This window comes from Rattus norvegicus, chromosome 2 (genome assembly GCF_021556685.1).
Source record: "Rattus norvegicus strain SHRSP/BbbUtx chromosome 2, alternate assembly SHRSP_T2T, whole genome shotgun sequence".
NCBI lineage: Eukaryota > Metazoa > Chordata > Mammalia > Rodentia > Muridae > Rattus > Rattus norvegicus.
The window spans coordinates 195,717,189-195,737,211 of record NC_141535.1 but is presented as its reverse complement, the minus strand read 5'-3'; the positions used below and the strand labels follow the sequence as shown (position 1 = coordinate 195,737,211).

The window sequence follows — 20,023 nt, the reverse complement described above, 5'->3', positions numbered from 1 at the left end:
CTCGGAGAGTAGGAGGTAGGGGAACCCTCTAGAATATACCAGAGACCTGGGAGGTTCAAGACTTTTGGGACTCAAAAGGAGGGTGAAGTGCTCTTCAGTGGAAAGGTGGAAGAGTCTACCTCCAGTAGAGGGTCAGGACATCAAGTGGAGGGATAGGGTTTCCATCCCACAGTAAAAAGCTCTGACCCAGAATTGTTCCTGTCTGAAGAAACTGCAGGGACTAAAATGGAAAAGAGCATGAGAGAAAGGATGTCTAGGCCCAAATTGGGATCCAGCTCAAGAGGAAGCCCAGGGCCCTGAATCTGTCACTGATGCTGTGGTGTGCTTACAGACAGGATCCTAGCATGGCTGCCCTGTGAGAGGCCAACAAGTAGCTGAAAGAGTCAGATGCAGATACTAGCACCCAAGCAATGGACAGAAGCTGGGGACTCCTGTGGTTGAATTGGGGAAAAGCTAGAAGAAGCTGAAGAGGAGGGTGTCCCCATGGAAAGGTCAGCAGTCTCAACTGATCTGAATCCCTGAGATCTCTCAGGCACTGAGCCACCAACCAGGCATGATACACCAGCTGATATGAGGCCCATGACACATATATGGCAGAGGACTGCCTGCTCTAGCCTCAGTGACAGAGGATGTACCTAACTCTCAGAAGACTTGAGGCCCCAAGGAGTAGAAAGGCCTGGTAGGATAGGGGAAGAGGGTGGGGACAACCTCTTGGAGACAGGGTGAGGGAAAGGAGGTATGGAATGGGGAGCAGTTGGGGGGCAGAACATGAGGGGGATAAAGTCTGGATTGTAAAAAAAAAAAAAACTAAAGAAAAAAAAAGAAATAGAGCTGGTTTCCAAGGAGCACTCTCACTCCTAAGCACACAGGTGAGGCCTCACTTTTGTTCCACTAACTGTCCAAAGAAGGAAATGCCAAGAATGCACGGGGCACAGGAACCATGCAGCAATCTGGGACAGGACCCTTCAGATCTCCATCTGTGCCTAGAGCTAAGACTATCCCACAGTACTCCAGACTCCAAACCTGCCCAGAGAGAGCTGGTCTCCAAGGAGTGTTCTCACTCCTAAGATCATAGGCTCACAAGCCCATAGCAGGGTCAAGCTCCAGTCAGAGACAGCAAGACCAATTAACATCAGAGAAAACCAAATGGTGAGAAGCAGGCACAAGAACCTAAGCAACAAAAACCAAAACTACTTGGCATCATCAGAATACAGTTCTACCATAACAGAAGTTATAAACCAAATGGATTTAACAGATAATCTATAAAATATTTCATCCTAAAACAAAAGAATATACCTTCTTCTCAGCACTTAATGGTGTATTCTCCAAAATTGACCATAGACTAAGACACAAAACAAACCTCAACAGATACAAGGACACTGAATTAATCCCATGCAACCTATCAGATCACCATAGACCAAGGCTGGCCTTCAATAGCAATAAAAACAACAGAAAGCACACACACACACACACACACACACACACACACACACACACACACACATACACACATGCGGAAGCTGAACAACACTTCATTCAATGATAACTTGGTCAAGGAAGAAAGAAAGAAAGAAATTAAAGACTTTTAGAATTTAACAAAAATGAAGGCACAACACACCCAAATTATGGGTTACAATGAAAGCAGTGATAAGAGGAAAACTCGTAGCTCTGAGTGCCTGTAAAAAAATTGGAGAGAGCATACACTAGCTTGACAGCACACCTGAAAGCTCCAGAAGAAAAAGAAGCAAATTCACAGAAGAGGAGAAGATGGCAAGAAATAATCAAACTCAGACCTAAAATCAACCAAGTAGAAACAAAAAGAACTATACAAAGAATCAACAAAACAAGGAGCTGGTTGTATGAGAAAATCAACAAGATAGATATACCTGGAAAGGGAATAACATTCGAAATGTAAATAAAAAATATCCAATAAGGTAAAAAAGATGTTAAGGACCTATAGAAAGTATATATGGCATTTTCATTTGGCATAGATACAAATAAAATGATTTGTATACCTCAAAAAAGTTTGTGATTGCTAGTCAATTTGACACAACTGGGAGAGTGAGTCTCAATTGAGACATTGCCCCCATCTGCTTGGCCTATGGGTGTGTCTGTGGTGCACTTTTGTAATTGCTAATTGATGTAGAAGGATCCAGCCTACTGTTGGCTGTACCACTCTAGGCAGGCAATATGGTTTATATAAAAAAGAAATCTAGCTATATGTGACCTAGTCAATGAACAGCGCTCCCCTGCTGACATTTGTGCCACTTTAGTTTCTGTTTCAAACACCTGCCTTGAGCTCCTTCCCTGGTCTCCTACTGTGATGGACTCTGAACCTGTAAACTGAAATAAATTCTTTCCTCCCCTAAGGAAGGAAGGAAGGAAGAAACAAAGAAAGGAAGGAAGGAAGGAAGAAAGAGAGAGAGAGAGAGAGAGAGAGAGAGAGAGAGAGGGAAGGAAGGAAGGAAGGAAGGAAGGAAGGAAGGAAGGGAGGGAGAAAAATCTCCCATGCTCATGGATTCACAGGATTAATACAGTAAAAATGGCCAAATTGCCAAAAGCAGTCTACAGATTCAATGCAATCCCAATCAAAATTCCAACTTAATTCTTCAAAGAATTAGAAAGTTCAATTTGCAGATTCATTTGGAAAAGCAAAAAGCCCAGGATAGTGAAAACTATTCTCAACAATAAAAGAACTTCTGGGGAAATCATCATCCCTGACCTCAAGCTGTATTATAGAACAATCGTGGTATAAACCACATGATATTGGTACAGAGACAGGCAGGTAGATCAGTGTAATTGAACTGAAGACCCAGAAATGAATCCACACACTATGGCCAGTTGAACTTTTACAAGGACATTATTTGGGACACCAAATTATGTAGGTTGTGTTGAAAAACTAAGACATTTACTTGGAAGGATGAAAGTTATAAACAATGCTATGTGTGTTTTCAAATGTTAAATCCAGATACTGCAATGTGCGTGGTTTTATTCTGTATCACTTCAGTTAGCAGAACTGTAGCCAATGATGAGATGTTGCAACTTATAACAGTCCTGTTCAACTAAGAGTAGAGGTCCTATTTCTGATCTTTGGAGCTATCTTATAAAAATGTACCGTGGTGCTGTGGAGACAGCTCTGTAATTAATATGCTTGCCATGCAAGCTAAAAACCTGAGCTCAATACAGCTATTCCCACAGAACCCACACAAACAAAAAAAAACCAATTCTAAACAAGACATAGTGGCATATGTCTCTTAATCTCAGTGCTGAGGAAACTTACAGAGATGGATCCCTGGTGCTCACTGGTCAGCTATTCTGTGTTAATCCATGACTTGTAGACTAGTAAGACACTGACTCAAAAATCAAGGTTGACAGTGTCTGAGAAGTGACAGCTCACACACATGTACCTCACATATATATACACACATAAAAGTAATTTAGATTTTCTAAATTCTGTGTGTATATATATATATATGTGTTCATGTTCATGGGTGTGAACGAAAGTGCCCGTGGCAATCTTAGATTTCAGTCCTCACCTTCTACTTTCTGCCTTCCTTGAGACACGTTTTGTTTGTTGCTACTGTGTATACCAAGCTGGCTGTACCAGGGGTCCAGTATACTCCTGTCTCTGCCCACCTCTTTAGGAGCACTGGGCTTGTGTGTTTGTTACTGCATCTGGCTCTTACGTGGACTCTGGTGATTTGAGTTCAGGTGTTCATGCTCTGAAGAAAGTACTTTACCCACTGATGCATCTTGTTAACCTGACGTTGAAGTTACTCCAAAGCCAGCTGATGACCTGGTGTATAAATTAATGTAGAAAATAATCGACCTTGGAAGAAAGTAAGTCTAAAGTCCATATTGAGGTGATGTCACTAAGATGTCAGGAAATGGACAGGATTTAACAAGCTTGGTCTGGAAATTTCAAAAAGAAAACCTTTACCCCCAGCTGAACTGACAGATGCAACTACAAAACGAAGTTGCATCATCACCCCTCAGCCTGGACCTGCAACCCAAACCTCTTCCCAGAACTCAACGCCGATCAACCTTTACTTGCATGGCCCTCGATTTTATGGGCTTGATTTGCCTGGATGAGGCTGTGTAACAAGAAATGATGTGTTTGGCAGGTTCGTAGTGTGGACTACATTCATTCATATGGTGGAGACTATACACTTGGAAGCTGCATGCTAAGATACTTTATCCAAAGGAACAAATACTTTTCTTAAAATGGAGATAATTCTAACACGCAGCCCACTGCCTTATACTGTATCTGGGGTTCTGGTTACCGCCCAATCTGTTCCTTCCAGTGTTCTCAAGAAACATTTTCCTATTGCTCTGAAGTTATGGGTCAATTTATCCACTGGCAATTCCTTGCCCAATTTGATAAACCTCATAGATGTTGCATTTATTACTTCATTTATTTTTCTGTGGAAATCATATAAATTGCTGTTCTTTGCCATGCCTTCCAGGATGGTATTCATTCAATTAATTGTGGTAATTGTGGATATATCATACTAATATTCAAAGCTAAATTAACTAGTTCTTTCATTATTCTTCCTATCTATATCAGCAGCACTATAACAATATTAGTTCTTGAAATTAGAAAAAGAGGAATTCTTTTCTGTCAAGCACAATTCCTGCTGATATTTGATCTCTTTATATCTCTCTGTATATTCTCTTCTTCCATCAGTGCTAGGTCCATTGGGACCTTGGTCACCTCTTGCTTAACTTATTTCATTGACTTCCTACTCTATCCTGTCTTTGCACACCTAATTCATAATTAATTCCAAAATAACCATTCCAAAGTATACAAGTCTGGTCATATTTATCAATGCACGTTTTTTCAAAGATTTCCATTTTCCTTAAGCAAGTTTAATTTTTAGCTTAATATAAAACGTGCAGGTGACCTGATTCTTGCTGTCTTGCTGTGAGGCTTGAAACTCACTCCTCAGTTGCTCACAAAAAAAACTGTCTTCTTTTGTGTCATTTCCATCTGCGCTGAATTACATAACACCAAGTTCTCTCAAGACTATGATCCACCTCATTTTACCTAGAAGCTCCTTGTGACCTTACCCAAGAGAAGAATTAGGTGACTCTGAATTTGCTTTTGGATCCTGTAGACCTTGGATTCAGTGTAGCTTATCAGAGCTTATATCAAGATGTGCTACAGTTGTTGCTTAAGCTTCAGTTTTCCACCTCAGATGTGTGTTCTTTAATGTCAAGACTGCCTTATTCTCAGTTTTAACCTATTCCCAATAACTGGCACAGAGCATAGACTACTCAATAACAGTAGACAATTATTGTATCTCAAACAGACATGGGAGGTATTTATGACACTAGCTGTATGATGTCCAAATTATGTATGCCTTTGTAATACCTTACTTATCTGTATAATGAAGGTCATAATGCTTGAGGAGCCTATATCGTTTAGTAAATGTCAAGATGAAGTGAACTCTGAGTAACGTGCAGCACACTGATGGGTCAAGGAGTACGTGATATCTAAGGAACTTTCTTATGCTAATATTAAAAGTTTGATTTTATTGTGCAAGCACCTGGTCCTCATTGAAAAAGAAATAGACTTTGAAAATTATAGACCTAACAACTGTTCCTGGCTTCCTCACCTTCACCAGGACAGTGAAGAGATGCTTGTCCTGAGGAGGGCTCCCACGTGAACCTGGGTATTCCCAGTCCAGGTCCAGTCCATCAAACCCATACTGTCGCAGGAATTTGATGACTGAGGTAATAAAGGTCTGGCGGTTCTGAGAAGTGGAAACCATGGTGGTGAAACTAGGGGAAAGCAAAACAGTCAGAGTGAGGCCTTGGTGTTCTGAACATACTGGAAAAATAGTTTAAATTCAATTTCTGTCTGACAGTCCTTGATCAGGACCTGACTGAGGACTAAAGTGTGTTCCAGGGCTGTCCTGGACTCTCTTTGCATTCACTATTCTTACCAGCCATGGTACCTCAGAATTCACTTTATTTTACCATCCTTCCCAACTCCCAGTTCAAACATTTTCCCAAAATGCCTTTGTTGTTTTGAATACCCAACTAATTTAGTTCAGAGCATTCTGCCTTCACATATGCCTCCAGTCCATATTTACTCAAATAAGTCTTGATTTTACATATGGTCTCATTTTATTTTCATGGGAAGACAGACAAAAGATATACAGGACCTTCGTCAAATCTTATAGCCTTTGTATACATTAAGATGTTTTTTAACTGGACAACTAAAGCTCCTAGAATGGTGTCCAAAAATATCCATCCAATTTTATCCATGTAAAACCTAAAGTAGTCATTCTAAAATCTCCCGATAAGTATCAATAATCTGATACAGTAATTTATTAAGTAAAATTTCATTTAATAGATTTTCTTAATAGCCGTTTTCTGGGTTTGGGGGCTGCATGTATATGGGCTGGATCCCCAGGTGCGGCAGGCTCTAAAATTTTGAAGTATAAAAGGACATAGATTATGATATATTGTTTTTGATAGTAAATAAACAAGTGGTTCTCTAGAGAGAACTTACGGAGCAGTTCCAAAGTTCCAACCTCCAATTGCCAGGAGAGTTTTCAGTTTGCTGTTCCTATAAAGCAAAAGATAAACAAAAAAATTATTTATTTTTATTTGATTATTTTATTTACATTTCAAATGTTATCCCTCTCTCTTGGTTTCCCATTCATAAACCCCTACCCCATACCCCATACCCCATACCCCATACCCCATACCCCATACCCCATACCCCATACCCCATACCCCATACCCCATACCCCATACCCCTTCTTCAGGAGGGTGTTGCCCACAACCCCCACTCCTTCCCACCTCCCTGCCCTGATATTCCCCTACACTGGGGGTTCCAGCCATGGGAAGACCAAGGTACCCAACAAGGCCATCCTCTGCTACATATGCAGCTGGAGCCATGGGTCTGTCCATGTGTATTCTTTGGATGGTGCTTTAGTCTCTGGGAGCTCTAGTTGGTTGGTATTGTTGCTCTAATGGGATTGCAAGGCCTTTCAGGTCCTTCAATCCTTTCTCTAACTCCTCCAATGGGGGACCCTGTTCTCAGCTAGTTGTCTGCTAACATTCACCTCTGTATTTATCATGTTCTGGAAGAGTCTCTCAGGAGACAGCTCTATCAGGCTCCTGTCAGCATGCACTTCTTGGCATCAGCAATATTGTCTGGGTTTGGGGGCTGCATGTATACGGGCTGGATCCCCAGGTGGGGCAGGCTCTGAATGACCATTCTTTCAGGCTCTGCTCCAAACTTTTTCTCCATATCTCCTCCTATGAATATTTTTGTTCCCCCTTTTAAGAAGGACTAAACCATCTGTACTTTGGTTGTACTCTTTATTGAGCTTCATGAAATCTGTGAATTATATCTTGGGTAATTCAAGCTTTTGGACTAATATCCACTTATTAGTGAGTGTATACCATGTGTGTTTTTTGGGGATTGGGTTGGCTCACTCAGGATGATATTTTCTAGTTCCATCCATTGCCTATGAATTTCATAAAGGCATTGTTTTTAATAGCTGAGTAGTACTTCATTGTTTTAAATGTACCACATTTTCTTATCCTCTGTTGAAGAATGTCTGGGTTCTTTCCAGCTTCTGGCCATTATAAATAAGGCTGCTATGAACATAGTGGAGCATGTGTCTTTGTTGTATGTTAGAGCATCTTTGGGTGTGTGCCCAGGAGTAGTATAGCTGGGTCCTAAGGTAGTGGAATGTCTAATTTTCTGAGGAACACCCAGACTGATTTCCAGAATGGTTGTACCAGCTTGCAATCCCACCAACAATGGAAGAGTGTTCCTCTTCTTCCACATCCTTCCCATCATCTGTTGTCACCTGAGTTTTTGATCTTAGCCATTCTGACTGGTGTGAGGTGGAATCTCAGGGTTGTTCTAATTTGCATTTCCTTGATGACTAGGGATGTTGAACATTTCTTTAGGTGCTTCTCAGCCATTCAATATTCCTCAGCTGTGAGTTCTTTGTTTAACTCTGTATCCCATTTTTAATAGGGTTATTTGATTCTCTGAAGTCTAACTTCTTCGGTTCTTTTATATTTTAGATAACAGCTGTCTATCAGATGTAGGATTAGTAAAGATCTTTTCCCAATCTGTTGGTTGATATTTTGTCCTAATGACAATGTCCTTTGCTTACAGAGGCTTTGCAATTTTATGAAGTCCCATTTGTCGATTCTTGATCTTAGAGCATAAGCCATTGGTTCTCTGTTCAGGAAAATTTCCCCAATGCCCGTGTGTTTTAGGCTCTTTCCCACTTTTTCTTCTTTTTTCTTTGTTTTATTGATATTTTTATTTACAATTCAAATGTTATCCCATTTCCTAGCTTCCCATTCATAAAGCCTTTATCCATTCCCCATTCCCCTTCTTCTATTCACCCACCCTACCTCCCAACCTCAACCAAGTAGAAACAAAAAGAACTGTACAAAAAATCAACAAAACCAGGAGCTGTTTCTTTCAAAAAATTCACAAAAGATATAAACCCCTAGCCAGACTAACCAGAAGGCATGGAGAGAGTATCCAAATTGACAAAGTCATAAGTGAAAAGGGAGTCATAACAACAGAATCTGAGGAAATTCAAAAAATCATCAGATCCTACAATGAAAGTTTTTATTTAACAAAACTGGAAAGTCTAGGGGAAATGGACAATGTTCTATACAGATACCAGCTACCAAAGTTAAATCGGGATTAGATTAATCATCTAAACTGTCCCATAACTCTTAAAGAAATACAAGCAATTATTAAAAGTCTCCCAACCAAAAATAGCCCAGGACCAGATGGGTTTAGTGAAGAATTCTATCAGATCTTCATAGAAGACCTCATACAATACTGTCTAAACTATTCCACAAAATAGAAACAAAAGCATCACTACCTCATTTCTTCAATGAAGCCACAATTATGCTTATACCTAAACCACACAAATACTCAACAAAGAAAGAGAACTTCAGACCAATTTCCATTATGAATATCGATGCAAAAATACTCACAAACTGAATCCAAGTCATCAAAATGATCATCCATCATGATCAAGTAGGCTTCATCCCAAGGATACAGGGATGGTTCAATATATGGAAATCTATCAATGTAATTCACTATATAAACAAACTCAAAGGGAAAACCACATGATCATCTCATTAGATGCTGAGAAAGCACTTAACAAAGAAATATTTAAATCCATGGGTCCTGCCATTTAAAATAACATTTCTGTTTATGATATTGGGCCTGCTCAAATTATTCATGGTAGTACTGATGTGGTGCTATTTACTTGAGTTATTTGAGCTATTTTTCCACTATTGAAACTTTGTTTACAAAAGCTCTTTGTATTATCTTCATAAATAAGGTCAGGGATATGCAGAGAAATCAGAATTATATAATTGTTAGACTTATTGCTAGCAATATTTGTGCTACATATAACTTTAAAAGCATAATTAGCTCATTGCCCTTCCCTCAGATAAAATGTTAAATGTTACTTAAGCATAATCATATTTTATCCTTTATTTTGTTAATATAAGTTAATTGAAGCATCACTGGAAACATAGATAGCAAGTGCAAAAGGGCAATGGAATTATATAAAATTAAAACTACTACACAGAAAAGGAATAAAGACAACAGAGAAAGGACACAATATGTAGATCGCAGGGTTTATAGCTGGGTGATATCAATGGTTACCTTTCTCTATACCTTACAGTAACTTCCAGCGTCAGGAATTCTAGGTGGGAGAGGTAAACATTCTAGTTTGATACCAGCTTGATTTCTCCATATTTGATGATATAAGTGATGGTGTACTCATAGAGCCTTACCATTACATTGTAGAAAATAATGAACAGCCTTAGTAATAGACTGTGATTGAGGCGATTGGGTAGGGACCCTTTTGGCTGCTGATTTAATACAGTGTAACCTACTCTTGCCACTTGAAGTTTTATTTGGTGCATAAGATTTTGAGTTGGGACCAGAAGCCACAACGCACCTACAGCCTCAGGAAAATGGCCTAACCACAGACTACTTATATTCCCTCAGTGCCTGCTCAGCCTTCCCCTAACTGCCTTTCCTCCACTTGTCATCATATTCTCAGAACCCAACTCGGGTAGAAGCCTCCTATCACACCAGAGGCCAAGCCACCCACCAGAATTCCAGGTTGGCTGGTTGTGTGTGAACTGTCCCACTTTCTCATTGCTTGCCAATCCCGTGGCAACTCGCCCTCCTTTTGACCATATCCCAGCCCTCAACTCCAGAAGAGGCACCCTTCTGTACCAACAAACATAGTAGCCACCAAAACAACAGCAGATAGTCCACCCACCACAACACTGTCCCTATTCAGTTCCCTGTAACATAGCTCCAGTCATGACATACAGCTCCAATACCACATCCTGCCTCCAAAATCTGCTGAGGGCCACTGGCTGAACCAGAGGCTATGCCTGGCACCAGAACTCTAGGCCCCAACTTGAGTAATGAACAACTACTCAACTACAGGCCACTCCAGTCAGAAGACCAGAGAGGAAACAGAAGTCAATGGGGAAAAGACACCCATCAAAGACAAACTCAGAAATTACTACTTATAACTATAATTATCTCTGAACCATATTCCTATGTACCACTGTAAGAACACAATCAACAACAGCCAGGATAATGTGTCCCCATCAGAGCCAAGCTATCCTACTATGGAAATCCCAGAATATCCTAACTCAGCTAAAGCACAAGAAAGCAACCATCAAACCATCTTTATGAAAATGGTAAAGATTCCCCAAGGGGAAATGAATAAATATCTTAAAGAAATTGTGGAAAAGATAAGCAAAAACTGGAGGAAATGAATAAATCCCTTAAAGATATCCGAGAAAAAGAAATCAAAGAGTTGATGAACTTGAATAAAACAGTTCAAGATCAGAAAATGGAAACAGAAGCAATAAAGAAAACAAAAACTGAAGGACTTCTGAAAATAGGATAAACAAACAGGAACTACAGAAACTATAAAGGTACAAGCTTGCAGAATGCCAAATATACCTACAACCACCACCACATAATAATAAAAACATTAACCATTCAAAACAAAGAAAAATATTAGAAGCTGCAAGGAAGAAAAGACCAAGTAACATAAAAGCAGAACTATTAGAATTATACCTGATTTCACAATGGAGACTTTAGAAGATGAAGAGCATGAACATCTTACAGACTGGAAGAGACCACAACTGCCAGCCTAGACTACTATACCCAGCAAAACATTCAATTACCATAGATGAAGAAAATAAGATATTCCACCATAATGTCAAATTTGAACAATATGTATTAGAGCAGTGGCTTTCTCTGACTCTGTTGCCTGCCTTTAAATCTCTTTCCCTTAACTGGGCTGCCTTGTCCAACATCAATAGGTGAAAATGCACTTATCCCTACTGCAGCTTAATATGCCAAATTGTGTTGGTATCTATGGGAGGCCTGACCTTCACTAAAGAGAAAGGGGGACTAGAAGGAGGGGAAGTAAAAGGGAGAAACTGGGAAGAGAGGAGAGGGTAAGCTGTTATTGGGATATAAGATTAATCGACTAATTGATTAATTGATTGATTGATTGATTACTTGTTTAAAGAGCAATCAATTAGTTAATTAAGGAGAAAAAAGAATAAGCAACACCTGTCCACAATCCAGTCCTACAAAAGGTGACAGAAGAAAAGTTCCAACCCTAGGAGGTAAACTACATCTATGAAAACAAAAGGAATAAGGGAAGCACACACACACACACACACACACACACACACACACACACACACACACACACGCACACACACACACATACTCCAACAACAATAACAACAACAAAATAAGAGGAATAAGAAGTCATTGGTCATTGATAGCTCTCAAATGTTAATGGATTCGATGCCCAAATAAAAAGGCATAGGCTAACATATTGGATGGAAAAACAGGATCCATCCTTCTGCTGCTTATAATAATAAGTAATATCAAAGATAGACTTTATCTCAGAGTAAAGAGGTAGAAAAAGATATTCCAAGAAAATGGGCCTAAGATAAAATCTGGTGGAGTCATTGTAATATCTAACATAAACTTCAAATCAAACATATTTGAAGAAGATAGGAAAGAACACTTTATACTCATCAAAGGAGAGATCCACCAAAATGACCTTCCAATTCTTAATATCTGTGCTCCAAAAACAAAGGGACCCACATTTGCAAAGGAAAGATTACTACACTATTAATCACATATTATATTATCTTCTCACAGATAGTGAGACTTTAATATCACGTACTCAAAAATAAACGTCATCAAGACAAAACCAAACAGAAAAATATTGTAGCTAACAAATGCTAAACCAACTGAACCTAAGAAATATTTCCTGAACATTTTATTCAAACCCAATGTAATATACCTCCTATTCTGTACCTCTCATAATTTTCTCCAAAATTGAACACATACTTGAACACAAAGCGAGTCTCAGCAGATATAAGAAAATTTAAATAACTTCCTGAATTCTAGCAGACTATCAGGAACTTTCAATTTCAATTTCTGTTGTTTCAACAACAGAAACAACAAAAATCCTACAAACTCAGAAACTGAATGAAAACTGGGTCAAGACAGAAATAAGGAAATTAAAGACTTACAAGGATTCAATGAAAATGAGTATATAACATAAACAAACTTATGAGACACAATGAAAGCAGTGTTAAGAGGAAGTTGGAGAGATCTCATACTAGCAGGTTAACAGCACACCAAAAATTCTAGAAGAAAAGAAGTAATCAAACCTAGTAGAGTAACAGTGAAAATAAACTGAGGTCTAAAGTCAATTAAATAGAAAGAAAGTTATTAATGCAAAGAATCAATAAAACAAATAGTTAGCTGTTTGAGAAAATCATAAGATGGACAAATCCTAGTCCAAACTGACTAAAACACAGAGAGAATTAACAAAATCATCAAGGAAAAGGACATAACAACAAATGCTGAGGAAATTCAGAAAATCTTAAGAACATAGTTTAAAAACATATACTCTACCAAAATGGAAAATATAAAGGAAATGACTAGTTTCCTCAATAGGTACTACTTATTAAAGTTAAATAAAAGTGAGATGAACAATTTTTTAAAACCTATAAATCCTAGTGAAAAAGGAGACAGTCATGAAAAATCCCCCAATAAAATCCCAGGGACAGATGGTTTTAGCACAAAATTCTATAAGAATTTCAAAGAAGAGATAACATCAATACTCTGCAAATCATTCCACAAAATAGAAACAGAAAGAACTGTACCAAAATCATTTTATTATACTGATACACAAACAACTCAACAGAGAAAGAGAATTATGGACTAACTTTTTTTAAAGCATGTGTGCAAAAAATACTCAATAAAATAGTTGTGAACTGAATCCAAGAACACCAAAAAGATCATCCGCAATGTTTAAATAAGCTTCATCCTAGAAACGCAGGGATGGCTCAATATACAAAAATCAATAAATGAAAGGTTTTTTAAAAAAACAAGAACATCTGACTTGATGCAGAAAAGACCTTTGACAAATATCCCACACCCCTTCATAATAAAACCCATGAAAGGATACAAGAAAACAAGGGATATATCAGGTAATGTACATCAACCATGTAGCCAACATAAAATTAAGTGGAAAACAACTCAAAGCAATTCCACTGAAATCAGAATCAAAGTTGTCTATTTTTTTCAATATATATTAAGCATAGAACTTGATGTTTTAGATAGACCAACAAGACAACTTAAGGAGATCACAGGTGTACAAAGTGGAAAGGAATAAGTCAAAGTATCTTTATTTGCAGGTGATATGATAGTATATGTAAGTGACCATAAAATTTCACCAGAGAACTCATACAACTGAGAAATCCTATTCAGCAAAGTAGATGGATACAAGACTAACTTAAAATATCATTACCCTTCCTACATACAAATGACAAAGTAATTTAGAAAGAGATCAGTGAAACAACATTCTTCCCATAACATCAAGTAATATAAAATACCTTGGGGTAACCTTTGACTACTCAAGTAAGTCAAAGACATATGATAAAAGCTTCAAATCTTTAAGAAGGACATTGAAAAACATATCAGAAGATGTAAATATCCCCCATGCTTATGGATCACTTGGATTAACATTGTAAAAATGGCTATTCTACCAAAAACGACCTACAGATTCAATGTAATTCCCATCAAATTCCAGCACACTTCTTTTCAAACCTTTCAAGGACAATTCTCAGTTTCATATGGAAGAAAAACAGAATAGCTAAAACAATCATCAACAATAGAAGAACTGTTAGACATACTATCATTCCTGATTTCAAGTTGTATTATAGACATAGTAATCAAACTTTCATGGTATTGACATAAAAGCAGAAAACCCAGAAGTAAACTCACACACCAATGGACATATAATATTTATAGAGAAGTCCAAAATAACACTGGAAAAAAAACATGTTCAATAAATAGTGTTGGTCAAACTGGATGTGTAAATGTAAAAACAATGCATACAGCTTCCAGTCCACAAATAAACCTGCAGCAGTCAGAGATCAACACACCATATCCACTCAACACTCTACCTGACTCCCAGGAGGTCAGCTAAATCTCTACACATAGATGAGACCCAGAGCCCCACTCCCACCCCAATGTCCTTGCCTGCTGGGACCTCAGTAATCCTTAAAGGAAAATTCTTAACACTAAGTGCCTTCATAAAGAAATTGGAGAGATCTCATCTTCTTATACTAAAAACTTAACAGCATATCTGTAATATCCAGAACTAAAAGAGGCACATACACCCAAGAGGAATAGATAGCAGGAAATAGACAAACTCAGGGCTGAAGTCAATCAGTTAGGGGGAAAAGCACAATAAAAACTCATGAAAAACAGGAGCTGGTTCTTTGAGAAAATCAACAAGATAGATAAATCCTTAGTCAAACTAAATAAAATGCACTGAGACAGTATCCAAATTAACAAAATAAGAAATGAAAAGGGAAATGCACCAACAAAAACAGATGAAAAGAATCATTAGGTGTTAATTCAAAATCCTATATTCCATAAAATTGGAAAAAATCTAAATGAAATGGATGATTTTCATGACAGCTACCACTTACCAAAGCTAAACCAAGATTAAGAAAACTATCTAAAGTCCTATAATCCCTAAGGAAATAGAAGCAGTCATTAGAAGTCTCCTAACCAAAAATAGCCCAGGCTTGATGGGTTTAGTGCAAAATCCTACCAGACTTTCAAAGAAGAGCTAATAACAATACTCCTCAAAGTATTTCACAATAGAAACAGAAGGAATACTAACTAATTCATTCTGCGAGGCCACAGTTACCCTGATACCTAAAAGACACAAAAAATCAAGAAAGAGAACTTCACACCAATTTTTCTTATGAACATTGATGCAATAATACACAAAAATTCACAAAATCAAATCCAACAACACATCGAAAACATCATTTCCCACAGTCAAGTAGGCTTCATGCCAGAGACACAGGGATGGATGAAAACCCATCAATATAATACACTATAAAGACAAACTGAAAGAAAAAAATCATAGGATCATCTCATTAGATGCCTTTGACAAAATTCAACACCACTTCATATTTAAAGTATTAGAGAGAACATGGATACAAGGCACATACCTATATATAAACAAAGAAATATATAGGTAAGATTGAACAATAGGCAAGATTGAACAAAATAGAGAAAAACTTAATTTCACTAAAATCAGGGACAAGATTGCAGGAACATGGCTGCCTGATCTCTACCTATCTATTGAGTATTGTAATGAAAGTTCTAGCTGGGGCAATAAGACAATGAAAGGAGATCAAGAGGGTACAAATTGAAAAGGAAGAATTCAAATTATTACTATTTGTGGATAATATGAGATAATACATAAGCAATCCCTCAAATTCTACCAGAGAACTTCTACAGCTGAATGATAGGATGTAAAATTAACTCAAAGAAATTAGTAGCCCACCTTTATACCAATGATAAATGGCCAAAAAGATATTATGGAAACAACGTCATTCACAATAGCCACAAATAATATAAAATATATTGGTTTAACTCTAACTAAGCAAATGAAAAATCTGTATGACAAGAACTTTAAGTCCATGAAGAAAAAAAATTGAAGAAGATATCAGAAGATGAAAATCTCTTTCATGCTCATGGGTTGATAGGATTAACATATTGAAAATGGCCATCTTATTCTAATTCCATCCATTTGCCTGCAAAACTGAGGATGTCCTCATTCTTAATAGCTGAGTAGTAAGTATTCCACTGTGTAAATGAACCACATTTTGTGTATCATGGGACATCTAGGTTGTTTCCAAGTTCTGGTTATCACAAATAAGGCCACTATGAACATAGTAGAACATGTGCCACTGTGGCATGGTGGGGCGTCTTTTGGGTATATTCCCAAGAGTGGTATTTCTGGATCTTTAGGTCCTGATCAAGGTAACTCAGACCCAAAAAGACATGCACAGTAAGTTCTGACTAATAAGTGGATATTAGCCCCCAAAAAAGTACAGAATACCCAAGATACAGTCCACGGAACTCAAAAAGATCAACAAGCTGAGGGCTCAACTGAGGATGCCTTGGTCCCACTTGGGAGGGAGAAGAAAGCAACCACTGTAGGGAGGGATGGAGGGACAGGAGAGGGAAATGTGATCTGGGTGGGTGGAAAGGAGAACATGATCTGGTATTGGGTGGGGAAATGAACTGAAGCCCTGAGGGCCAAAAGAAAGAATGGAAACAGACAACCTTGGGAGGAAGGAGGTTAGGAGGACCCTCCAGAATGTACCAGAGAACTGGGAAGTAAGAGAACCTCAGGACTCAAGGGGGCACTCTAGATGAAATAGCATACAGTGGGGAAAGGGAACTTATTGAACCTACCTCCAGCAGAAAGACAGGGCATAAACTGAGGGATGGGGTTGCTATCCCACAGTCAAAGTTCTAACCCATAATTCTTCATGTCTAAAAGAAGTGCATGGATGGAAATGGAGAAAAGCCTGAGGAAAAGAAGGTCCAATGACAGGCCTAAAGTGGGATCCAGCTCAAGGGGAAATCCCAAGACCTGACACCATTACTGATGCTATGGGGTGCTCACAAAAAGGGACCTATCATGACAGCCCTCCAAAAGACCCAACAAGCAGCTGAAAGAGTCAGATGCAGATAATGTGCACTCAACCAATGAATAGAAGCTGCTGCCCCCTCTGGTTGAATCAGGGAAAAGCTGGAGGAAGCTGAGGAAGAGGGTTACCTGTAGGAGGACCAGCAGTCTCAATTAACCTGGACCCCTGAGATCTCTCAGACACTGGATCACCAACCAAGCAGCATATACCAGCTGAAATGAACCCTCCAACACATATACAGCCCAGGACTCCCAGGTCTGGTTAAGTCAAAGAAGATAACCCTAACCCTCAAGAGACTGGAGGCCCTAGGAAGTTTAAAGGTATGGCAGGGTTGGTGGGGTGGAGACATCCTTCTGGAGACATAGGTGGTTGGGAGGAGATGTGGAATGTGAAACTGTTGGAGGGTGGACCAGGAGGGGAATAAAATCTGGAGTGTAAAAAAAAGAAAAAAGAAAAAGTTGTTAGAGCCTTGCTTCATCCACTCTGTGTGTGTGTGTGTGTGTGTGTGTGCGTGTGTGTGTGTTGTGTATGTGTGTGTCTGTGTTTCTACCGTTTTTCACTGACCCCTAGAGAATTAAGTTTTGTTCTGTCAGAGAAAAGTCTGCTGAGTGATTAATTGCTAACTCCACACATTCCCCTGAGGACCTGATGTGTTGAAGCTAATCTTTGGCACATATATAAAGCTTGAGATCTAACATTCATATATAGGAGATAATATGCAATGTCTGTCCTTTAAATCTGAGGTACCTTGCTCAGAATGAGGGTTTGTAAACTGTTGATTTCATTTTTCTTGTCAACTGAATATGAGAATGTATAAATGTGCTGTATTTCATTGTCTATCAGTTGATGAACCTCTAAGCTTTTCCTATTTCTGACTATTATGAGTAGCATAGCAATGACCATGGATGAACAGTAAGATATAGAGTCCACTTAGTATATGCCCATGATCTTGACTAGATCTTGAGTTAGATTGATTATTCAGATTAAAGAATGAGAGAAGATATCTATATACCATTTATTTTGTTAAAGGATGTATGCCAAATACATGGGTCCATAATTGCCCAGGGTTATGGAGGAAGAGTCAAAGGAGCTCCAACACTGGTTTCTTCTGATAAGGATGGCAGGAGTTGGCTACCTTCCCCTTCTCAACCTCATGCCATAAAGTCAGCTGCCCTGCCATCAACCCTAGTAAGAATTTGTTACCTTGACAGTTATCAAGCTTCACTCCTTGTCTGACTTCATAAGGTTTCCCTACACACACCCAGCCCCTACAGCCTCTGGGTATGCAGATGAATCATCTAACACCCCTAGCCTGGTCAATGAGTCAGAGACACACAACCCTTGCCCCAGAGACCCTGGCCACCTCCCCAGCGGCATAAATAGCCCTTTCCCACAACCGCCACCCCCAATAAATGAACCAGTTCTCTGAAGCTGTTCTTAGTGTTTATATTGTCCATACACTCATTGCCTACTGAGATGTTGCAAAGCATGGACCTGTGCCGGTTAAGCATCCCTTCCTCCAGCCAGTGTACAATAGGCCTGGTTTCCTTGAGGGAGAAGCAGACATGGGCTGACACAAATATATCAAGAACTTGGCTCAGTAACAAGGAAAAAAGTAACCTAATTCTAAGATGAGCAAAACCCTGAGTAGTCATTTTTCTAAAAGTGTATAAACGCCCCAAGGTATATAAAAAGAGATAATTCATTACATATAAGATAAATGCAAACTAAAATCCTATTCATAGTGTTTCTTACCAAACAGGGGTAAATAACAGGTATTGTCAATTATGTAGAGAATACGGAAAACATTTGAATGAAGTTGGTGTAATGTAAATGTCTGTAGACATTATACATAAGTGAGGAGATTCCTGAATAAATTTAAAGGTAAAGCCTAGCAACATTCTTAATAAGTTTTGCTTATTAAGAATTATTTATTTGCATAGCAAAATAAAATATAATATAATGAAGCAAAACTAATGCTTCAGACAGACACTAACACTTTCATATTCAGTGTAGTATTCATTTTGGTTATCCAATTACTGTAAGTGTCCATCAAAGAATAAAGTTTTAAGACAGTATGTGCTATGACATGCAATGAGTTATATTATTTAATCATAAAAGGAGTGAAATATAACATCTTTAAATCTAAAAGATAACGTGTTATCTGAAAGAAGGCACAGAATAACAACATATCATGAGAAAAATATCATAAGCAAAATATTCTAAAATATTTGAACTCACAAAAGTAGATGGAAGGATTTTTCCTTTTATGAAAAATAAATTCTTTTCTCATACAAATATCCTGATTATAGCTTCTCCTCCCTCTACCCCTTTCAGTTTTCCTCCATCCCTCCCCCTCCCCTTGGATATACTCTATTTCTGTCTTTCATTACAAAAGAACACACTTCTAAGATATAACAGCCAAGCATAGCAAAATAAAATATAATATAATGAAGCAAAACTAACATATTGAAGTTACCAGATTTAAGAAGTAGAAGGGAGGATTAAAGAGATGTTGCTTAACAAATACAAACTTTAGTGAAACAGGAAGAAAAAGTTCAAGAGCTCATCTTTAAACATTGTTTCTATAATTCCTAGCACTGTGTAGTATTTTAAAAAGCATTAGAAGTTTATTTAAAATGTTTTATCATAAAAACATGTGAATAATATTTGCTAATTTTCATATGAACCACACCACAGTTTGTGCTTATTTCAGAACATCAATACATGCACGTGGTTGTGTCAACAAAAACATAACAAGGAAGGTCCTTACCCTGGTGATGATGCCACATATGAGTTTCGTCATGTGGACCAGGCCAAAAATGAAATGGAATAATTACAGAAGAGAGGGTAGAGAGACTGTAGGAAACAGAGACAGCAGACTACAAGAAAAGTGTTTTCCATACTC

General features: G+C 38.2%; 1 protein-coding gene and 1 pseudogene across 7 annotated transcripts in view; one reads left to right on the top strand and one right to left on the bottom strand.

Moving 5' to 3' along the window:
* Positions 1 to 20,023, bottom strand: part of Chia (chitinase, acidic) — a 154,626-nt gene that overhangs the window by 4,935 nt on the left and 129,668 nt on the right. For all 7 annotated transcript variants that reach the window (XM_087614032.1, XM_087614047.1, XM_087614039.1 and 4 more), the window contains 2 exon segments: positions 6,521 to 6,577; positions 5,619 to 5,784 (listed from right to left, as the gene is read on the bottom strand). In XM_087614032.1, coding sequence (XP_087470158.1) covers positions 5,619 to 5,784; positions 6,521 to 6,577 — 223 coding nt within the window.
* Chia-ps1 (chitinase, acidic, pseudogene 1) overlaps positions 1 to 20,023 on the top strand; it is a 264,086-nt pseudogene that overhangs the window by 127,512 nt on the left and 116,551 nt on the right.